A 17,575-nucleotide genomic window follows, 5' to 3' on the forward strand; every position below is an offset into this window, starting at 1 on the left:
ATAAAGATCATGAGTAAATACAAGCCCAAATGCACAATTTTTGTGTGAAAACTTTGAAAAAAAGCTTTTCAGAGATTAAGGGGCTTGGCAAGTAAAAAGAGTAGGTAAGAAAAAACAAAGACAGTGACTAAGAAGAACTAAATAGACTGGAAGAGAGTGGCTGTTGTAAACAGGCATATTATTTGCATTGCAAGAATGTCTCTGCTCGTACCAGCTCCGAAGCTGGTTAGAATGGACTGTAGACTATCTCTGCTCGTACTGCCTACAAAGCTGGTTAGAATGACTTTCACTTATAAGTTAGCTTGTTAGTGACCAAGGTGACTGAGTTTCTTCTTTCTTTTGACTCAATCTCTGACCCTTCTTTCTCGGTTATGTTCTGCAAACTCTGAAGCAATCTCTCTATCTCCATCCCTTTCTCCTTTTCTCTCTCTCTCATGTTTACACAGGCACACACAGCAGAAGGTGAAGGTATTTTCTGAGAAATGAGGAGGCGTGTGGGTCAGTAGGGTTTCCCATGGTCAGAGGAGAGAGGGCGTCAGGAGTAGGTAACAGTGGTGATGTGAGGAGAGAGAAGGACATGCAGAATAGATGGAATTTGTTTGGATGAAAACAGCAAAAAGAGGAAATTTCAGAAAGAAAGACAAAAAGAAAGCCCACTAATATAGAACTTTATAGACACAATATTGAAAGCATGTCACGAATTTCTCATCATGCCTAGCATAACACGTAGCCCCATATTTGGAGTTCTGTAATAATGGGCCAGTAATGGACTTTATTTCTTCTTCAGATAAGTTTGTTTTGTGTTTGTTTGTTTAAGCAGGGCTACAGAATTGGACTAAGAGATTCAAAGCTTGATAGTTTCAGAAACAAACAAATAAGTACAGGAAATGTATTGCTTAAGGACAGAGATGCATCCTGACAAATGCATCGTTAGGTGATTTTTTTCCTTCTGTGAATAGAGGACAGTGTACTTACCCAAACCAAAGTGTTGTAGCCTGCCCAAACCCAGGCTATAGCCTTTCACTCCTGGACTACACACCTGTACAGAATGTTACTGCACTGAGTATTGTAGGCAAGTGTAACACAATGGGAAGGATCTATGTAGCTAAACCAGTGTTTTTCAACCATTTTTAATCTCACAGCACACTTGAACCTATAGTTAAACTTCCCCAGCACACGTAAATTATGTTGATCATGAAAAAGAGTGAAAAAAGAGAATATGCTTGCTTTGAACTTCTTTCAAAAATAATTTAATTAATGGCCTTTATATATTTTCACAGCACACTTAAGATCCTCTCATGGCACCCCAGTGGCACACTGGTTGACATCACTCATCTAAACATATCTAAACATTGGTACATATATTTTTACTGTACAAAATGGTAGACCTGTTTAGGGTTCTTGTCACGAATGGAGTTAGCAGCATTGCACGTTGCTCTGACTGAAGGATGGCGTGGTGAGACCAAGTAGGGGAGAGACAGGGAGGAGGCTCTTTCCAATCTTCTTTCCAAAAAGTACTCTGGCTATGATAAAAAAGAAATTGCTATTTTCACTGTGCCATGAAATGTTGCCCACCTGGTGAAATCTGATTGTCATTTAACTTGAATTTTTTTCTTGATTTTTCCTACCTGACTTTGGTATTGAACTTCTGTATATGATTATCTGGGAAGGCTCCTTTAATAAAATATTACTATTTGGATAATGTATATAAACGAGTTAGGCATATTTTCCACATAGTACAGATGAACTGATTTTTAGCTCTACCAGATGTGTTTGTTGCCTGTAGAAAGAGCATTTGATCTAAGTGACAAAGTAAACTGATCCATTCTTTTGTTCCCGTTATTTGAGGCCACTTCATCCTCTAGCCAGGGCACCACCTCTGTCTGGCAGTCGTGATGGGATTATGCTCCCTGAACCAAAAGTTCATCCTGCTCATAAATTATTTCATTTTCTAAAATGGTTTACTCAGAATGCTGGAAACTTGGTAGCTGGAAACTGGAGTAGGAGACTCCAGTTACCCAATGTTCTACTGGGCACAGCAGAAGAAACCAAATATCCCTTAGATAAATTGTAAAAGACAGCCGAAGGGAAGACTTGCCCAGACACCTCATTAGTAAGAATTCTCCCTTTATTCATCATAGTTTTTCATCTTAATAAGAGTTATAAATAATAGGCATCATTTTTTTGTAAAATTCCACTCTGTAACAGATGAGAGGTAAAACAATTTATTTTCATCTTTATTTTTTCCAACTATGCTTTCTTTTTAGCTGAGAATTCCTTTTTCTTTTTGCAAAAGATTTTCACATTTTCTTGATTACTATGGGCCTTTTACTGAATTTAACAATATAATACACTCGGCACTGCCATTGAAATAGAAATACATGTAATCACAAGAAGTTGTAAGTTAAGATTTTTTAAATAGGTTTTCATTCCTTTATGATCTCAATTGTGTTCTGGAAAATAATGCTATGTAACTTGAGAAATTATTCAAGACTACCTTGAAACTTATTGAAACTATTAAATGTGAAAATATGTTCTACCTACAATTGTAGCAACAAGATGTAAGTATAATCTGAGAGAACCAGATTCTTCATCTATGCTCACTGTTAGAGATTGATCAAAAATCGTAAAGTTTAATTACCCTAATAATGTTTATTTAAGCATATCATACTTTAATTTTATATTATTTTTGATATGTTTTACAGATTAAGAGTGGCAAAGTACACTTTACTTCAGATGCAGGAATTGCTGGGAAAGTGGAGAGAAATATTCCTGAAGTGTACGTTGCAGATGGCCACTGGCATACGTTCCTCATTGGGAAAAATGGAACAGCCACAGTCTTGTCCATTGACAGAATATATAACAGAGACATTGTCCATCCTACTCAGGATTTTGGGGGCCTTGAGGTGCTTACTATATCTCTTGGAGGAATTCCACCCAATCAAGCTCATCGAGATGCTCAAACAGGTAAATGCTTAGGTTGAGTAGAATCAACAAGGAAAGGTCAAATTGTTCCTCAAAAACTAATTGTTTTATACTTTGCTGTTAATTTTTCTAAGTAGTTGGGTTTTGTGGAAATATCAGGTAAAATCTACTCATTCAGCACGGATCCCATATTCTAGGACTGTCATAATTAGCCATAGAAAGTTTGCAGTACATTATCAGCATCACTCTCTTTACTTCTTTTTTTGTTTTTGTTTTTGACTGGGGCCGGGTTTGAACCTGCCACCTTTGGCACATGGGGCCAGCCCCCTACTCCTTAGAGCCAAAGGTGCTGCCTTATCATTCTCTTTAGTTAACTACATCTGTCCTACCAAGATAGTAATTCAGCCCCTGGTGCTTCAATGTTTTGCTTGTGCACCAAGCATTTATTTATACACATATTCATTTATTCATTTGTAATCACCTCTTCATGGACTATATGATTCATTAAGGGAGACAAACATTAATCAAATCCTTACACATGGAATTGTATTCTTTTAATCTATGATAAATGATGTGAGAGAAGAATGTATAATTCTGAGATACCAAGGAGGAAAAAAAAGAGGAAAGGAAAGTTAGCCGGAAAATTGACATATGTACTTAAATCTGAATGATGAGTACACAAGGATGAAAGAATATGAAATGATTAATTTACATTGATAAGAAGTAAATAAAAAGGAGCTGATTAAGTAAAGATTATAGAACACAGCATACCTGGGGCTGATGTCAAAAGGCAAAGGATGAAGTTTGAAAAATGAAGCAGGGATCTTTAGACCGTGTTGCAGTTTTGGTGGTGGTCACAGAACAATGTGAAGTTATGAAAAACTTTAACCACAGGGGAGTTTACATTCAATGTGCAGCAACATGAGAGCTCAGTGAGGTTACCACATGAAAAGTGAATTGAGGGGCGGCACCTGTGGCTCAGAGGAGTAGGGCACTGGCCCCATATACTGGAAGTGGTGGGTTCAAACCTGGCCCTCGCTAAAAAAAAAAAGAAAAAAAGAAAAAAGAAAGGTGAATTGGAGGAGGGCATAAGGAAATTTGCAGAAATTACTTGGGAAGATATTTCAGCGATCTGGGCAAGGTATCTTATGAGTCCCTACTAGAACGATGGCTGAAGAGTTAGAAAGAAAACGATAGACAAAAAGTATTCTGGGTACTAAAATCAACAAAACTCTTGGTGATTAGGTAAAATCCAGGGAGGTTTCTGACTTTGAGCAGTGCAGCACCACTGAGAATGGGAATTTCAGAACACAGCAAAGGGAGCACACTTCTGGGAAACAGTAGATTGGGTCTGAGCATTTGGGGTTTGGAGCATCTTTAGGAAAGGCCCTTGAATGGATGGGATAAATTCAAGGTTAGACTTTAGCTGGAAATACATTGTATACACTATTTAGAAGTTGTCAGTGTCAAATAAGTACTGGTCCTGGGAGAAATCACCACACATGCCTAGGGCCCTCCCTTGAGTAACTCCAAGAGCTTAGTGTGGAATGAGTCAGAAAAAGGGACTAAGGGGTATGAATAAATCTAGCAGTGTAGAAAGAGAAACAGATGTCACAGAAGCTCATGGAAAAGAGAGTATCAAGGAGGGAATGTCACTAGAGGGGAGTGATACATCAAATAAGGAGAGTGGGGGGAAATGCATGAATGAGTAATGGGGCCTAGCCATAAACCCTTATATATTTACTTTCTTCTAGAATATAGACACTAATTTATTTAGATACTATTAAAAAAAAGAAGCAGAAATAAATAATGCTTTTTCGTTAGTGCCAGAGCAGGTTTTGGGCTCTGAGCTAGAAGAAACATTAGGAGTATTAGTGCACTCCAGTCTAACGATATGATTCTCAACATTTCTTTTTATCTTTATCATCCCCCCAAACAGACGTTTTAGATATTTTTTTCTAGCCCTTGCCAACCCCAGATCTTGAAATGTTAATACCATAGTTATATTTTTCATCTGCACTTTAGAGGCCCAGAAACCATCGTAATAGCTAAAATTTTTCCTTTGCTTCCCAAGAACCTACATTTAACTCTTGGGAGCAGTGTCACCTTAATTAGGAGCATGATCTAGTGGTTGAAGTTATCGGCCTATTGTTTGCCCTTTATTTAAAGGTATATGCTTAAAATACATTTCAACAACTTCATAAGTTAAACTTTAAAGATTTATTTCTGTATGTGCAATGCTTGGTAAATGAACTTTAAGACAAAAGAAATCAATAAATGAAAAGAGAGAGAAAAATAAAATCCAGCCTGTGGAAGTCAGTCATCAGACTTCAGAAGGAGTGAGATCCAAGCAATGTGTTCCGTGCACCTATGGTGGCAATCTTCCACAGCTTTTTAAGATGTAAGGTGCACTTGAGTTTGTGAGGATGTAAGGTGACTGTGAGTTTGACTGACCCTGAACTGGATGTTGGCGGGGACTGGTTTCTGTACTCTCTCCTCAGGTGACTGTATCGTGTAAGCCTTTGTTTTTCTCATAAAATGCCTCACTCCGGCCTCTTTCCCCTGCAGGCTTTGATGGCTGCATTGCTTCTGTGCTGTACGGGGGAGAAAGTCTTCCTTTCAGTGGGAAGCATAGCTTGGCCTCCATCTCCAAAACAGATCCCTCGGTGAAGATTGGCTGTCGGGGCCCAAACATTTGCGCCAGCAACCCCTGCTGGGGCGATTTACTGTGCATCAATCAGTGGTACGCCTACAAGTGCGTTCCTCCTGGAGACTGCGCCTCCCATCCGTGCCAGAATGGTGGCAGCTGTGAGCCAGGCCTGCACTCTGGATTCACCTGTAGTTGCCCAGAGTCACACACTGGGAGGACCTGTGAGATGGTGGTGGCCTGTCTTGGAGTCCTCTGTCCTCAAGGGAAAGTGTGCAAAGCCGGAAGTCCTGGGGGCCACGTTTGTGTCCTGAGTCAAGGCCCTGAGGAGATCTCCCTGCCTCTGTGGGCCGTGCCTGCCATCGTGGGCAGCTGCGCGACCGTCCTGGCCTTCCTGGTCCTGAGCCTGATTCTGTGCAATCAGTGCAGGGGAAAGAAAGCCAAAAATCCCAAAGAGGAGAAGAAACCTAAGGAGAAAAAGAAAAAGGGTAGCGAGAACGTTGCTTTTGACGATCCAGACAATATCCCTCCCTACGGGGATGACATGACTGTGCGGAAGCAGCCTGAAGGGAACCCGAAACCGGACATCATCGAAAGGGAGAACCCCTACCTGATCTACGACGAGACGGACATTCCCCACAACGCAGAAACCATCCCCAGCGCGCCTCTGGCGTCCCCGGAGCAGGAGATCGAGCACTACGACATTGACAACGCCAGCAGCATCGCTCCCTCGGACGCCGACATCATCCAACACTACAAGCAGTTCCGCAGCCACACCCCCAAGTTCTCCATCCAGAGGCACAGTCCGCTGGGCTTCGCCAGGCAGTCCCCCATGCCCTTGGGAGCGAGCAGTTTGACTTACCAGCCGTCCTACGGACAAGGGCTGAGAACCAGCTCTCTGAGCCACTCAGCTTGTCCAACGCCCAACCCGCTGTCCCGGCACAGCCCAGCCCCCTTCTCCAAATCCTCCACTTTCTATAGAAACAGCCCCGCCAGGGAATTGCATCTTCCCATACGGGACGGAAACACGCTGGAAATGCACGGCGACCCCTGCCAGCCTGGCATTTTCAACTATGCCACGAGACTGGGAAGGAGAAGCAAGAGCCCTCAGGCCATGGCGGCCCACGGGTCTCGGCCCGGGAGTCGCCTAAAGCAGCCGATGGGGCAGATTCCTCTGGATTCCTCGCCCCCCGTGGGACTCTCCATAGAAGAAGTGGAGAGGCTGAACACCCCTCGCCCTCGGAACCCCAGCATCTGCAGCGCAGACCACGGGAGGTCGTCTTCGGAGGAGGACTGCAGGAGGCCGCTGTCCAGAACGCGCAACCCCGCCGACGGCATCCCGGCTCCGGAGTCCTCCTCGGACAGCGACTCCCACGAGTCGTTCACCTGCTCGGAAATGGAGTATGACAGGGAAAAGCCAGTGGTGTATACTTCCAGGATGCCCAAATTATCTCAAGTCAATGAATCTGACGCGGATGATGAAGATAATTACGGAGCCAGGCTAAAGCCTCGGCGGTACCACGGCCGGAGGGCCGAGGGGGGACCCGCGGGCGCCCAGGCCGCTGCGCCTGGACCGGCCGAGCACGGGCTGCCCCTGCATCTGGGGCAGCAAGCGGGGACTTTCAACTGGGACAACCTCTTGAACTGGGGCCCTGGCTTTGGTCATTATGTAGATGTTTTTAAGGATTTGGCGTCTCTCCCAGAAAAAGCAGCAGCAAATGAAGAAGGCCAAGCTGGGACAACGAAGCCAGTCCCCAAAGACGGGGAAGCGGAACAGTATGTGTGAATTTATGTACTGGCATTATAAAAATTTAAAAACAAGAAACACTCAAACCAGATACGGTTGCCGAGTAGGTTGGGTCACATTTGAAACACAGGCCAGTAGGAACTGGTGGTCGAGGGAAACTTTAAAAATAATAACCACGATGCTGCTGAAACAGACTCAAAAACTCTTAATTTAAATATGCTTGGTTGAGCTTTTTTCCCCCGCATGCAGTGTGTTTTATAACTAGTTAATGTGGCATGCAGCATTTGGAAAGGTTGTCTTATTTTCCAGTGTTTGATTTGTGATTTTGAAAATTAATCCCTTTGCCATTGCCGAAATGAACTTGTTCTTTCACAGTGGGGCATGCGCGTTGTTTCCAGTGGATTGTTACATTTTGCGTTCCAAGATCCATGAGGTTTAACCAATCCTTTGTAAGGTGTAGAAAAGAACCTCCCCCCTCTCCCATCCTGGAATGAAAAACTAAGTACTGTTAACAATTTTCAGAAATATAGATTCCATATTTGATATTAGTCAGAAATGCCTAAGTGTTGGATTGTTTTACATGACAGTGGGTACTAAAAATTAAGTCATTTGTTAAGCACTTTAAAGCTTTCTTAAGAAATTGTGTTAAAACTTCTAAATCATTTTGCAGATGATTATAACCTCTGGTGACTTTCATCAGGCTTCCATTAGGAACCAAATGACTGCACGTTGTCCCCAGAACACTGCCATCTTCTGACTGCCAATGATGTTCTCAGCAGCACTTCTAAAAGACACTTTCAAAAGTTATTTATTGAAAAAATATTCTATGCTTTTAACATTGTAAAGAATTGATCTAAGCAAGGCCTACAATTGGACTTACTCTTCAACCACTTAACATTTACTCCAAGTACCCAGTTTTTATAATTTATATAAAGTCCAATTTCAACACTTATTTTCTGTCATTTTGTAGATCGTTTTTTTTTTAATACTGTGTAAAAACCTTTTTTACACCTAAGCTGTGTTTTTGATACTGATATTTTCCTATGATGAATAGTTTTCTTACTTTCAGAGAAAGTAAGAAAATACTTTTTTTACATTTGTTACTTATGTAACATTCATATTTTCCACATTTTGATATTTGTAACATACTGTATGCTTTCTACTTGTAAATGTCAACAATAGAATTAAAATATTTATTTAAAATACTTGGTATTCAGAGTGTAATATAATTTTATATTATTCTATAATCTTGGCATGACCAATTGACAAAAATCTCTTAAGATTTTGGGGCAGCATTGTTTTCTCTAAAAAAAACAAGAACATGGATCATTTCCAGAACAGATATTTTCATGTCACTTTAGTGCATTCCTAGCTGTCAGAATTCTTGGACTTCCCTGGAGGATAATAAGTCTAGACTAGGTTGTTCTTAAGGGCTACCTTTGTTTTGAGCCTGGTTTAAGCATTCTGGCAACAAATGTTTTGAAGTTCCCAGTAGACTATTTCCACTGAAGATCAGTTTTGGACCGGGCTTGTAGTTGCAGAAGCAGCAATGAATTAAAGCTAATTATGGAAACATGTCTGGGTCTGATTTTCTCCAAGGATACAACCCCCAAGTTTTTAAGTCCAGCGGTGGATAGGAAGAATGATAGCAAAAGCTTTGTTACACATACATGTTTTTAATTTATCAATTACCCTGCTGCATAAATTCTAAGCTAATTTTATGTGATAAATTCTCCAAGACAATCCTCTATTTTCAAGTGGTCATCCAAGAGGAAAACAACTCTGAGAAAAACAATCAGCCAAGAAAGGAGTTACGCTTATGCCATAAATAACGGGACTGCTGAAAATTACCTCAGGATCTCAGAACATTTATAATTAAATATCTGCTCCAAACTTAATGATTACAAAATGTTCTACTTTAGTAATGACTACACCATATTGAACAGGAATTTTAAGAATATGTGAGTGTTTCAATCGATAAAATATTTTTAAGTCAACACCAACAAATTGAGGTGCCTACATGCCAGAATCATTTTGTCATTTAATTATGTTGAGATTATTAATTTTTGTTTCAGAATAGGAAGTAAAATATGGGATTGAACTAAATTATTATATATCTTTACTGTGGTTGGTAGACTTAGTATAAGATTGTAATCTTGGGCTGCACCTATGGCGCAAGGAGTAGGGCACTGTCCCCATGTACCCAGGGTGGCAGGTTCAAGCCTGGCCCCAGCCAAAACTACAGAAAAAAAAAAAAAGAGTGCAATCTATTTTTTTTTCATTTTTTTCACCTGTGATGAACCAATATATTTTACCATTTTCTTATGAATTAAAGTATTATAAATTTTTGCCTCAAATATGGGAACATGTTGATTGCTGAATGTAACTCAAAACAGAATACAATTTTTTGAGAAACTCTGAAGCATCTCAATGTCTTAAAGAAAATAAACTCTATAATTTAGAAAACAGCTAAAAGTAAAATGATTAACATGGTTATAGCTAAGCGTTAAAGGGAAAGAACTCGATGCCAAAATTCTGTATCCTTATTCTCTAAGAATTCTTTTGAGAGAGAGAATTACTATTCCCTTGACTAATCAATTCCAGTTTAGGAACAAGATAGAATTCTTACAGAGAAATTTCTAGGCTTTGGTTCTTTTTGGAAATCTTTTCCACTGAAGCAAGAAGTGCATTTGTAGCAAAACAAATCAGCAATGTATGAAATGAAGGTCTCACTTAGAATGGAGATTAACTCACTAAAGTATTGAAGTGGCATAGCATATACTAGGGGGAAGGGATTATAGGCAAGTTGACAAGGTAACAATCCCCACAAATAAACGCTTAGTAGTGACCTTAATACTCACACATAAAATTAGAACCTTAAAAATTTAATCCAGACCCAGTAAAAGTTGATTGGATTGCCTGGAACTTGGTCACTCACTTGGAGATTCCTGGATCTGAGTTCTGGAGAAAACATTACGTTCTTTCAGGTGCATTCTGAAAATCCTCTAGTGGTTATGCTTTCAGCCAGGAAAGAAGCCTATGATCCCCCAGCCGAGAGATCTGTGGGCTTGAGTGGCAGCATGACATAGGACCCTGCTTACTCATTTCAGAAAGAGCACACGGCTGTTGCTTTCAAAGTTGTTTCTGGAATTTTCTAAATTAGCTGCCTTTCCCGATAGCTTGTTAAAATAAATTAAAATCATTTTATGAAAATGGAGCATCAGAAGGGCCTGGAGTACAACTCCTCAATTGCATGTTCTTAACAAAATGCTTACCAATACTACGGCTAATGAAAAAATACAACTGCCTTACATTAGTGGAAGTTGTATCCCTTATAAATGTTTTATTTAAAAAAGAAAATGGACTAGATCATCCTAGTTGCTTTATTGTTTCCTGAGAGTCTGGCTAAGAACAAATGACTATTGTCAAGTAAATATATTTTAATTTTATATGAATTTGCCATTATGATAAAATAAAACTGAAAATAAAAATATTTAAAATTACAAATTAACAATTCAGCCATCTAACTTCTCTTTTCCCATTTGATTTTATATCATAGATTGAACTTTTAAAGGACTAACATTTTAGGATAACTGAACAATCTTCTCTTAAGAAAAATAAAACTAGAAATAAATACATTCTAACATATTACTAAATCTTTCAGTAGAAAGTGAATATTTTATATGATATTCACTTATATTTAATATTATAGTATAATATTAGAGTCTAAATTTAGTATACATCCTTTAAGAATATTTTGAATGAAATGCCACATTATTAATAATTTATATGATTACTACTACTGTGCCAACCAGTATTTTTAGGAATTTATCACCAAATTTGATATTTTCCTTTGTTCTTAATGAGGGAAAAGGCACTATTTTCTAGCAATTTTTGGTGAGTACAATTGTGGTGCATACAACTATATATCAGTGTTTAAATAATAACATATACTATGCATCTATAATTATTACAAACAAATATATAGACTAAAGACCTAAAGTTTAATATCTTCTTTAACAGAGAAATGCACTCTGACTCAACGAAGTTTGGTGACTCAGGAAAAATTTAATCACAAACAATAATTAATGCCCTTTACATGCCAGGCACTCATCTACATCATGGGAATAAAGTAGTGAAAAAACACACATAACATCTGCCTTGATGGAACTTAAATTCCAGCAGAGGAGGTGAACAATAAATAAATACAATAAATAAAAATAGTAACAGAGTTATCTCCCCATTATCCGGAAACCACGGGAGTAGGTAGATTCTGGATAAATGTAATTTCCCATGCTTGAGAGTTACTGTTATAAACAGGCCTAACTATACCCCATGGTATATCCAAACCATAGCATAAACTGTGTATTGACTTAACATTAATATTAAAATACACTAATTAAAGGCAGACTAAGACAAATAAGGATAACTTCACTTACTGTCATTTTGCTGTGTTATGAAAGAGCTTTGTAAATGCCGGGTACAATTTTAGTTTACTGGCAGTCACTACACTTTTCAGCTTCACTACCATAATTTTTTAACTTCAAGTAATACACATTAACACTCAAACCTGTTACAGAGAACACAGAAGAATGGCGAGAGTGTTGCAGGAAGAGGCAGCTTACTGAGGGTAGGTGCAGGAGGTTAAACCTGGATTCTTTTTGAGGGTGGAGGAAGGCAGGTAGCGTGCAGTTATGGAGAGTGCCAGGTGCATGAGTTCCAGATAACAGGGAGTTTACGGTAATCACGTAGTGTAATATCTAGTGGAAACAAGTGCTCTTGTTTCAGATCCAAGAGAAAGTGTTGACTCAGGAACATGTAAGGTGCTGTAGGTGCACTGATCAGGAAGACCTTTCTAGAGAGGTGATGTTGAGAAGACAGTCGAATGAGGTAGGGGAGTAAGCCACGGACACATGTGTCACTGTTGCCGGCAGCAGCAGTGGCTTGAGGAATCCCAGAGGAGGAGAGCAGAACACATTAAAGGAATAGCAGGAGAGGTAGTGAGGCCAGGTTATGTCAACACATCAGCAAAAACTACACCACGAAAAGCCTCAGGATGAATGTCTATGAGGATATTAAGAAATAATGATAACTCAGGACAGCTCTAGAGAAAGAACTATCGTTGAAGCACATCTTCAAATGCCAAGTAAATCCTAAGAATGTGACTATGCACTTACTCTGCACTGAGGTCTAAGATCCAGAAGACAGAAACTGCATGTCTGTGCTAACACCGAGTCATGCTGCCCTTTGTGATCAACCCAGACCTGCAGAGATACCAATAGGACAAGAGTTGGGATATATGGTAGCCAGGTAATGTATTGCCTTATTGCTGAGGCTTTATACACCCAAATTGCAGAGACTGATAAGGAGATGTATACTGATAATGAGGTTGTAGAAATTTTTATTTTAAAAAATGACTTCTACTTTTTGAAAAGGCAGATTATTTGAAAATTTTCCAAACTCAGTGTGATAACTTTACATTGTGGAAAGGAGTGATGCCAAATCAGATAACTCCAAAACACAATGGTAATGTGTACATGAACTCAAGGCAGCTACTTCCCCAAATAGCTTTTAATGAGTTGTTTGTTTGTTTATAATGAGTACAGTTATCTCCATCTGTGCATCACTAATAAACTTTCTTTCAAAGTATGTTGGAATTTCATTAAGGATCCAAATGGGATGTGCTGAAATAGGATTCAGATATGAAGACATTTTTGGCATTGACCATGAAAACTCTTGGGGAAGTCTTTTTACACACTGTATAATATGCATCTGTTAGATCCATACTGTGTTATGATTCATACAATCCTGAAAATGTATAACTGACATTAATGTAGATAACCTAAAGGCTATTCACACTAATTAAAGGAATATGTTGAATAAATGGCAAATTCATCAAATCCTCATAATATTGTGAAATATATTCAAAATAGGCCTACTAAGATGTATTTATGAAAAAATTTCCATAGCTGAAGAAATAGACCAACAGGATGTTTAAAAACGCATTGCCTAAAGGCACGTGGTTTTCAGGTGACCCATATGATATACTTCTAACTTTGTAGTTGGTACCATTCTAGCCCAAATAAAATAACCAACAATGTACAAAGTTCTTTGGCAATGTTACTGAGTTTCCTATTTCACTGAAACGTGGTACAGATGTTAACCAAAATAAGATTCTGTTTTGCCAGACCAGTCTACTCTTTCAAAATCATTCTCCCCTTACTCCGTTTACCCAGTAACCACCCAGCATGCTGCTGAAATCAAAGTTGTTGATAATTGACTACCAAGTCAAAAAGCAAAATGTTTTAGAAAAATATCTCTTTAGAAACAATAATATGTCTAGTATGATTAAGACAGCAAGCAGCATAACTTACTCCAAAACTGTTAAACCTTTCACAGATACAAGTCTGGGAAAAGAGAAAACTACATGCTGAATCTGGGGCAATTCAGAAAGTCAGATAAGGAGATACACTCTTTTTAGGAAACTGATAAGTTTGAAAAACAGCTTTGGATAAATAGGAAATGAAAAAAGAACTGCCATCTTTTGCTTTGGCAGAACCATCATTGAGAAACTTAATTTGACAATCATCTAGTATTTAACAAGAAACCATTTATGTCTTAAAACTGTTTTATCTAATCCAGGCAAAAAGTTTACAGTAGCACTTGGGGGGCAGATTGATAAATGGTTCTGGGGAGTGAATTTAAACAAGATTTTTTTTCTTAAGCTTTATAGATAGCGAATAGTAGATAATGTTTTAAGAAAGATTATAGTTTGGGCTGTCATTATTGCGTGTATAAAATAGAAAAAAAAAGTCTGCTTTCATTTAAAAATTATCTTAATTTATTCAGATTCGGATCAAATACAGAAGTTGTCTAAGGGATACTCAATAGATTTTACAAGAGCAGCTTTCTATTCAAATTAAATTACAATTCCTGGCCATTCTGCATTTAATAGCTACTTTTAAATAGATACTTATAGAACATTGAGTTAGAAAATAACTATGCCTTTTGAGTTAGCTTACAAGACGGTCTTGGTAATGCATCCATTGTCTAATTTGCTCCACACTAGAGCTTCTCTGCACCCAACACTGAGGAGAGCCAGATGAATGAAAGCTGACTCTTGCCTTCGAGAAAATTACAATTTTGCATGATTAGACTCCTTCTTTTCCAAAATAGCTGAAAATTTGGATGACCAAATACTTGAAAATTTCAAATGTAAGTAAGTGCTCCACAGGCGGTCTTCTGAACAATTAACATAATCAATTACCTCCTAAATCTTGGTATTCTACTGCATTTTCAAATGTAACAAAATAATAGGTTTAGTGAGCTTTAAAGAAACTTTCGGCAATTTACTAATGTCTTTCAGCAATCCCTGCATTGTCTAACTATGTAAGACAACGTATGCCATGAACTAACTACCATCAGCTGTGTCTGTCATAGACTACTTATTTTGAAGTTGATTCATTTGGTTGCAGGATTATACTTCTTCACAGATTTAGTGTCATCCTTAATAGAAAGTATATGAGGTTATCCAGACTGATCATGTTTTGCTGAGTTCATGGTAAATAGACCTAAAATTTAACTTGGGTAAGATGACTGAGTAATTACTTCTGACAGTAGTCTAGCTATCTCAGAGTCCCCCCTGCCTTCCAAGCTCAATGTTGCAAATTTTCCATTTTAATTTCTCAAGCCCTCATTCAAATTGTTATTAGACACACTTGTGTCTATATTCTGTGGAAAGAAGATATTGAAAACTTTGGGAAAAAAAATCACTCATGCTTTTTCAGACATTTTTTTTTTCTAACCATATATGTTTTTTCCAATTATTGTTCTAAAACTAAGTAGAATACTTAGTGCTGCTTTGAGAAATAGGCAAAAAAAAATGTATAGATTTCATATGTATCATGAGACAATTAATTGGTAGAGTCTAATATTGTCATAATATGTATATTATATTATCATCATTAATATCACAAGTCAAATAGATCCTGAATTCTACTGAATACATTTTAGAATAGCAACTCATTGTTACAGTTTTTGATAATGTTAATCAAAGAACTTAGTTTTATTTAATGGCTACACCATCCTTAGTTAAATTTTGTTTAATGAGTAGCAAATACCAATAACAAATTAGAAAACTTTAATGGTTTTATTAATAATATCATGAAACCAAAACAACAAAGATAATAGGGAAAATAGTGAATGGGGTGCCCAGGGCAGCTTGAATTAGAAAAACGTTTTGTTAGGTAGTTAGGAACAGCTCTCCCGGGAAAGGAAGACAAGGGCAGAGTGTCTTCAGGCTGCCATCTTATTGCCACAACCTAATTTTGTCTGGAAAGATTGCTTACACCTGGGCAGGAGAGAGCACCCTACCAATCTACCAATCAGAACTTAGTGTGCCAGCTGCCAAAGGATATAGAAGAGTCTGCAGCTCCTAACAGCAGGTACAGTAGGGTCTGGAAGGTGGCCTAGGACAGCCTTAAGACTAACTAACCTGAGACCAAACCCCTCAGTGGTCTCTCAGAACACAGACTCATGGGAGGTCTCCATATGCGGAGGTTTCAAGCTGACCTCTGAATCATGGGATAGTCCTGATCCAGACAGCGTAGAAGAGAATCGTCAGACATGATCAGGCTTTTTGCTTTGCAAAACAATGGGGACCCATAAACTTATATGTTGTTCTGACTTTATAAATCTGTCCTTCTCTTTCTCAATAAACTTTGTTTCACGCTTGTCTTACTTTGGGGTGCTGGTCATTTTTTGACCTTAAGCTCTCCAAGAACTAAGGACTCAGGCAACTGCATGAAAGCCAATAATTTGGCCTGTAATATAGAACATTGAGAAATTCTTGAAAGTGTTAAAATTTTAGCTTTCAGTGTGTCTTAGAAAAACTGCTGAACTTTGGAGACAGTTGTGATTTGGGGGCAATTTTGGAGACAATTTTCTTCCAAAATAAATTTCAGATTTCATTAAGCTAACATGACCTATTTACTATTTCCCCTAGAATTAAATTGTTTAGAATATCCATATTCAGATAAGGTTAGTTAGTAAAGACAGCAGTAAACCTCACAGTTTAGTTTGATATCTTGTGACTACAACCCTTCAATATCACATACAGACATATGTTCATCAAAAGAAAGCAAATCATGACATGAGTTTTTAAATTGAAGCTTCTGAGTACTTTTGACAATGTGATAGCATTGAGACTTGAGAAAATATTCTAATCTTTTTAAACAATGACTTAAAGAGGGTAAATTTACAGTATGAGTATTCTGAGTATTGTCTTAATTCCAAAAGAATGTGCTGAGATTCTGGGTTTTGGCTCAAAGGAAGAAAGAGGAGGAAGTTACTGATAAGGGTGGCGAGGAAGGCCCCTTGGCAGAGCAAGTATTGAAGCCGAGATGTAGGAGAGGAGTCTGCCGGGTGAAGAGCTGGGAAAGAGCATCTTGCACAGAGGAAAGAGAATGAACAAAGCCGTCAGTGGGAAGAAGCTCTGCGTTCCAGAAACTGAAAAGGGCGCGGGTGTCTGCACCAAGTTGAGCAAGTGAGAAAAGCTGAAGGAGGGAAAAGTGGAAGCAGAGTCCCAGCAGCACGCAGTGTTCACCTGTGCCCATTTGCATCTTACTCTATCATGAATAGTCTTTACAAACCCGACAATTGACCCTCGACTCTGTCTTTACTTACTCAATCTCATTTTTTCAAAAAATTAGCAGATATAAGATTCGGTAACAGAGACTTGTGGCACTGTGTGTCCAGAAAATCTGACAATCCTGAACAGAGATAATTCGTGTCTATGAGCACTGGGATCCCGTACTGCAGGCATCTTTGTCTCACACTGAATATTCATGAAGCATTTTATTTGTGTAAGCTGCAGCACTATCAAAGGTTCCACATAAATAAGAAGCTATTACACAACACATGGCTTTCATTATAACACTTCAAAGATGCATGAAATTAAAATTAGATCTATGAAATGTAATTATCAATTTGCTTTTGTAATTCAGTTTTTTTCAATAGTTGACATAACTCTCCTGTTAGCAATTGCCAGAGATGTCCCAATATGGCAGCTAAAAGCTAAGCGAATAACTTTCTCTACAATTCATCTTAAGCTGTTTCTTTGATAAGCAGTTCCAAGCCATCAGTCTTTGAGCCCGTCATATTACTGTCATTATGATCATCATTTGTGACCCTGCCTTTTGCATCCAGCACCATTACAGATGCTTCGGTTCAAAGTGGTGAACTAACGCCTTGCTGCT

General features: G+C 38.5%; 1 protein-coding gene across 1 annotated transcript in view; it reads left to right on the forward strand.

The window, feature by feature from the left end:
• Nucleotides 1-8,524, forward strand: part of FAT4 (FAT atypical cadherin 4) — a 195,289-nt gene extending 186,765 nt beyond the window's left edge. Inside the window, exons 16-17 of the mRNA XM_003795526.2 lie at nucleotides 2,706-2,967; nucleotides 5,494-8,524. Of these exons, the coding sequence (XP_003795574.1) occupies nucleotides 2,706-2,967; nucleotides 5,494-7,358 (2,127 nt within the window). The 3' untranslated portion in view covers nucleotides 7,359-8,524. The remainder of the gene's footprint in view (nucleotides 1-2,705; nucleotides 2,968-5,493) is intronic.
• The last annotated feature ends 9,051 nt before the right edge of the window (nucleotides 8,525-17,575 follow it).

This window comes from Otolemur garnettii, unplaced genomic scaffold (genome assembly GCF_000181295.1).
Source record: "Otolemur garnettii isolate 467f Iridium unplaced genomic scaffold, OtoGar3 scaffold00093, whole genome shotgun sequence".
In the NCBI taxonomy this organism is placed as follows: Eukaryota; Metazoa; Chordata; class Mammalia; order Primates; family Galagidae; genus Otolemur; species Otolemur garnettii.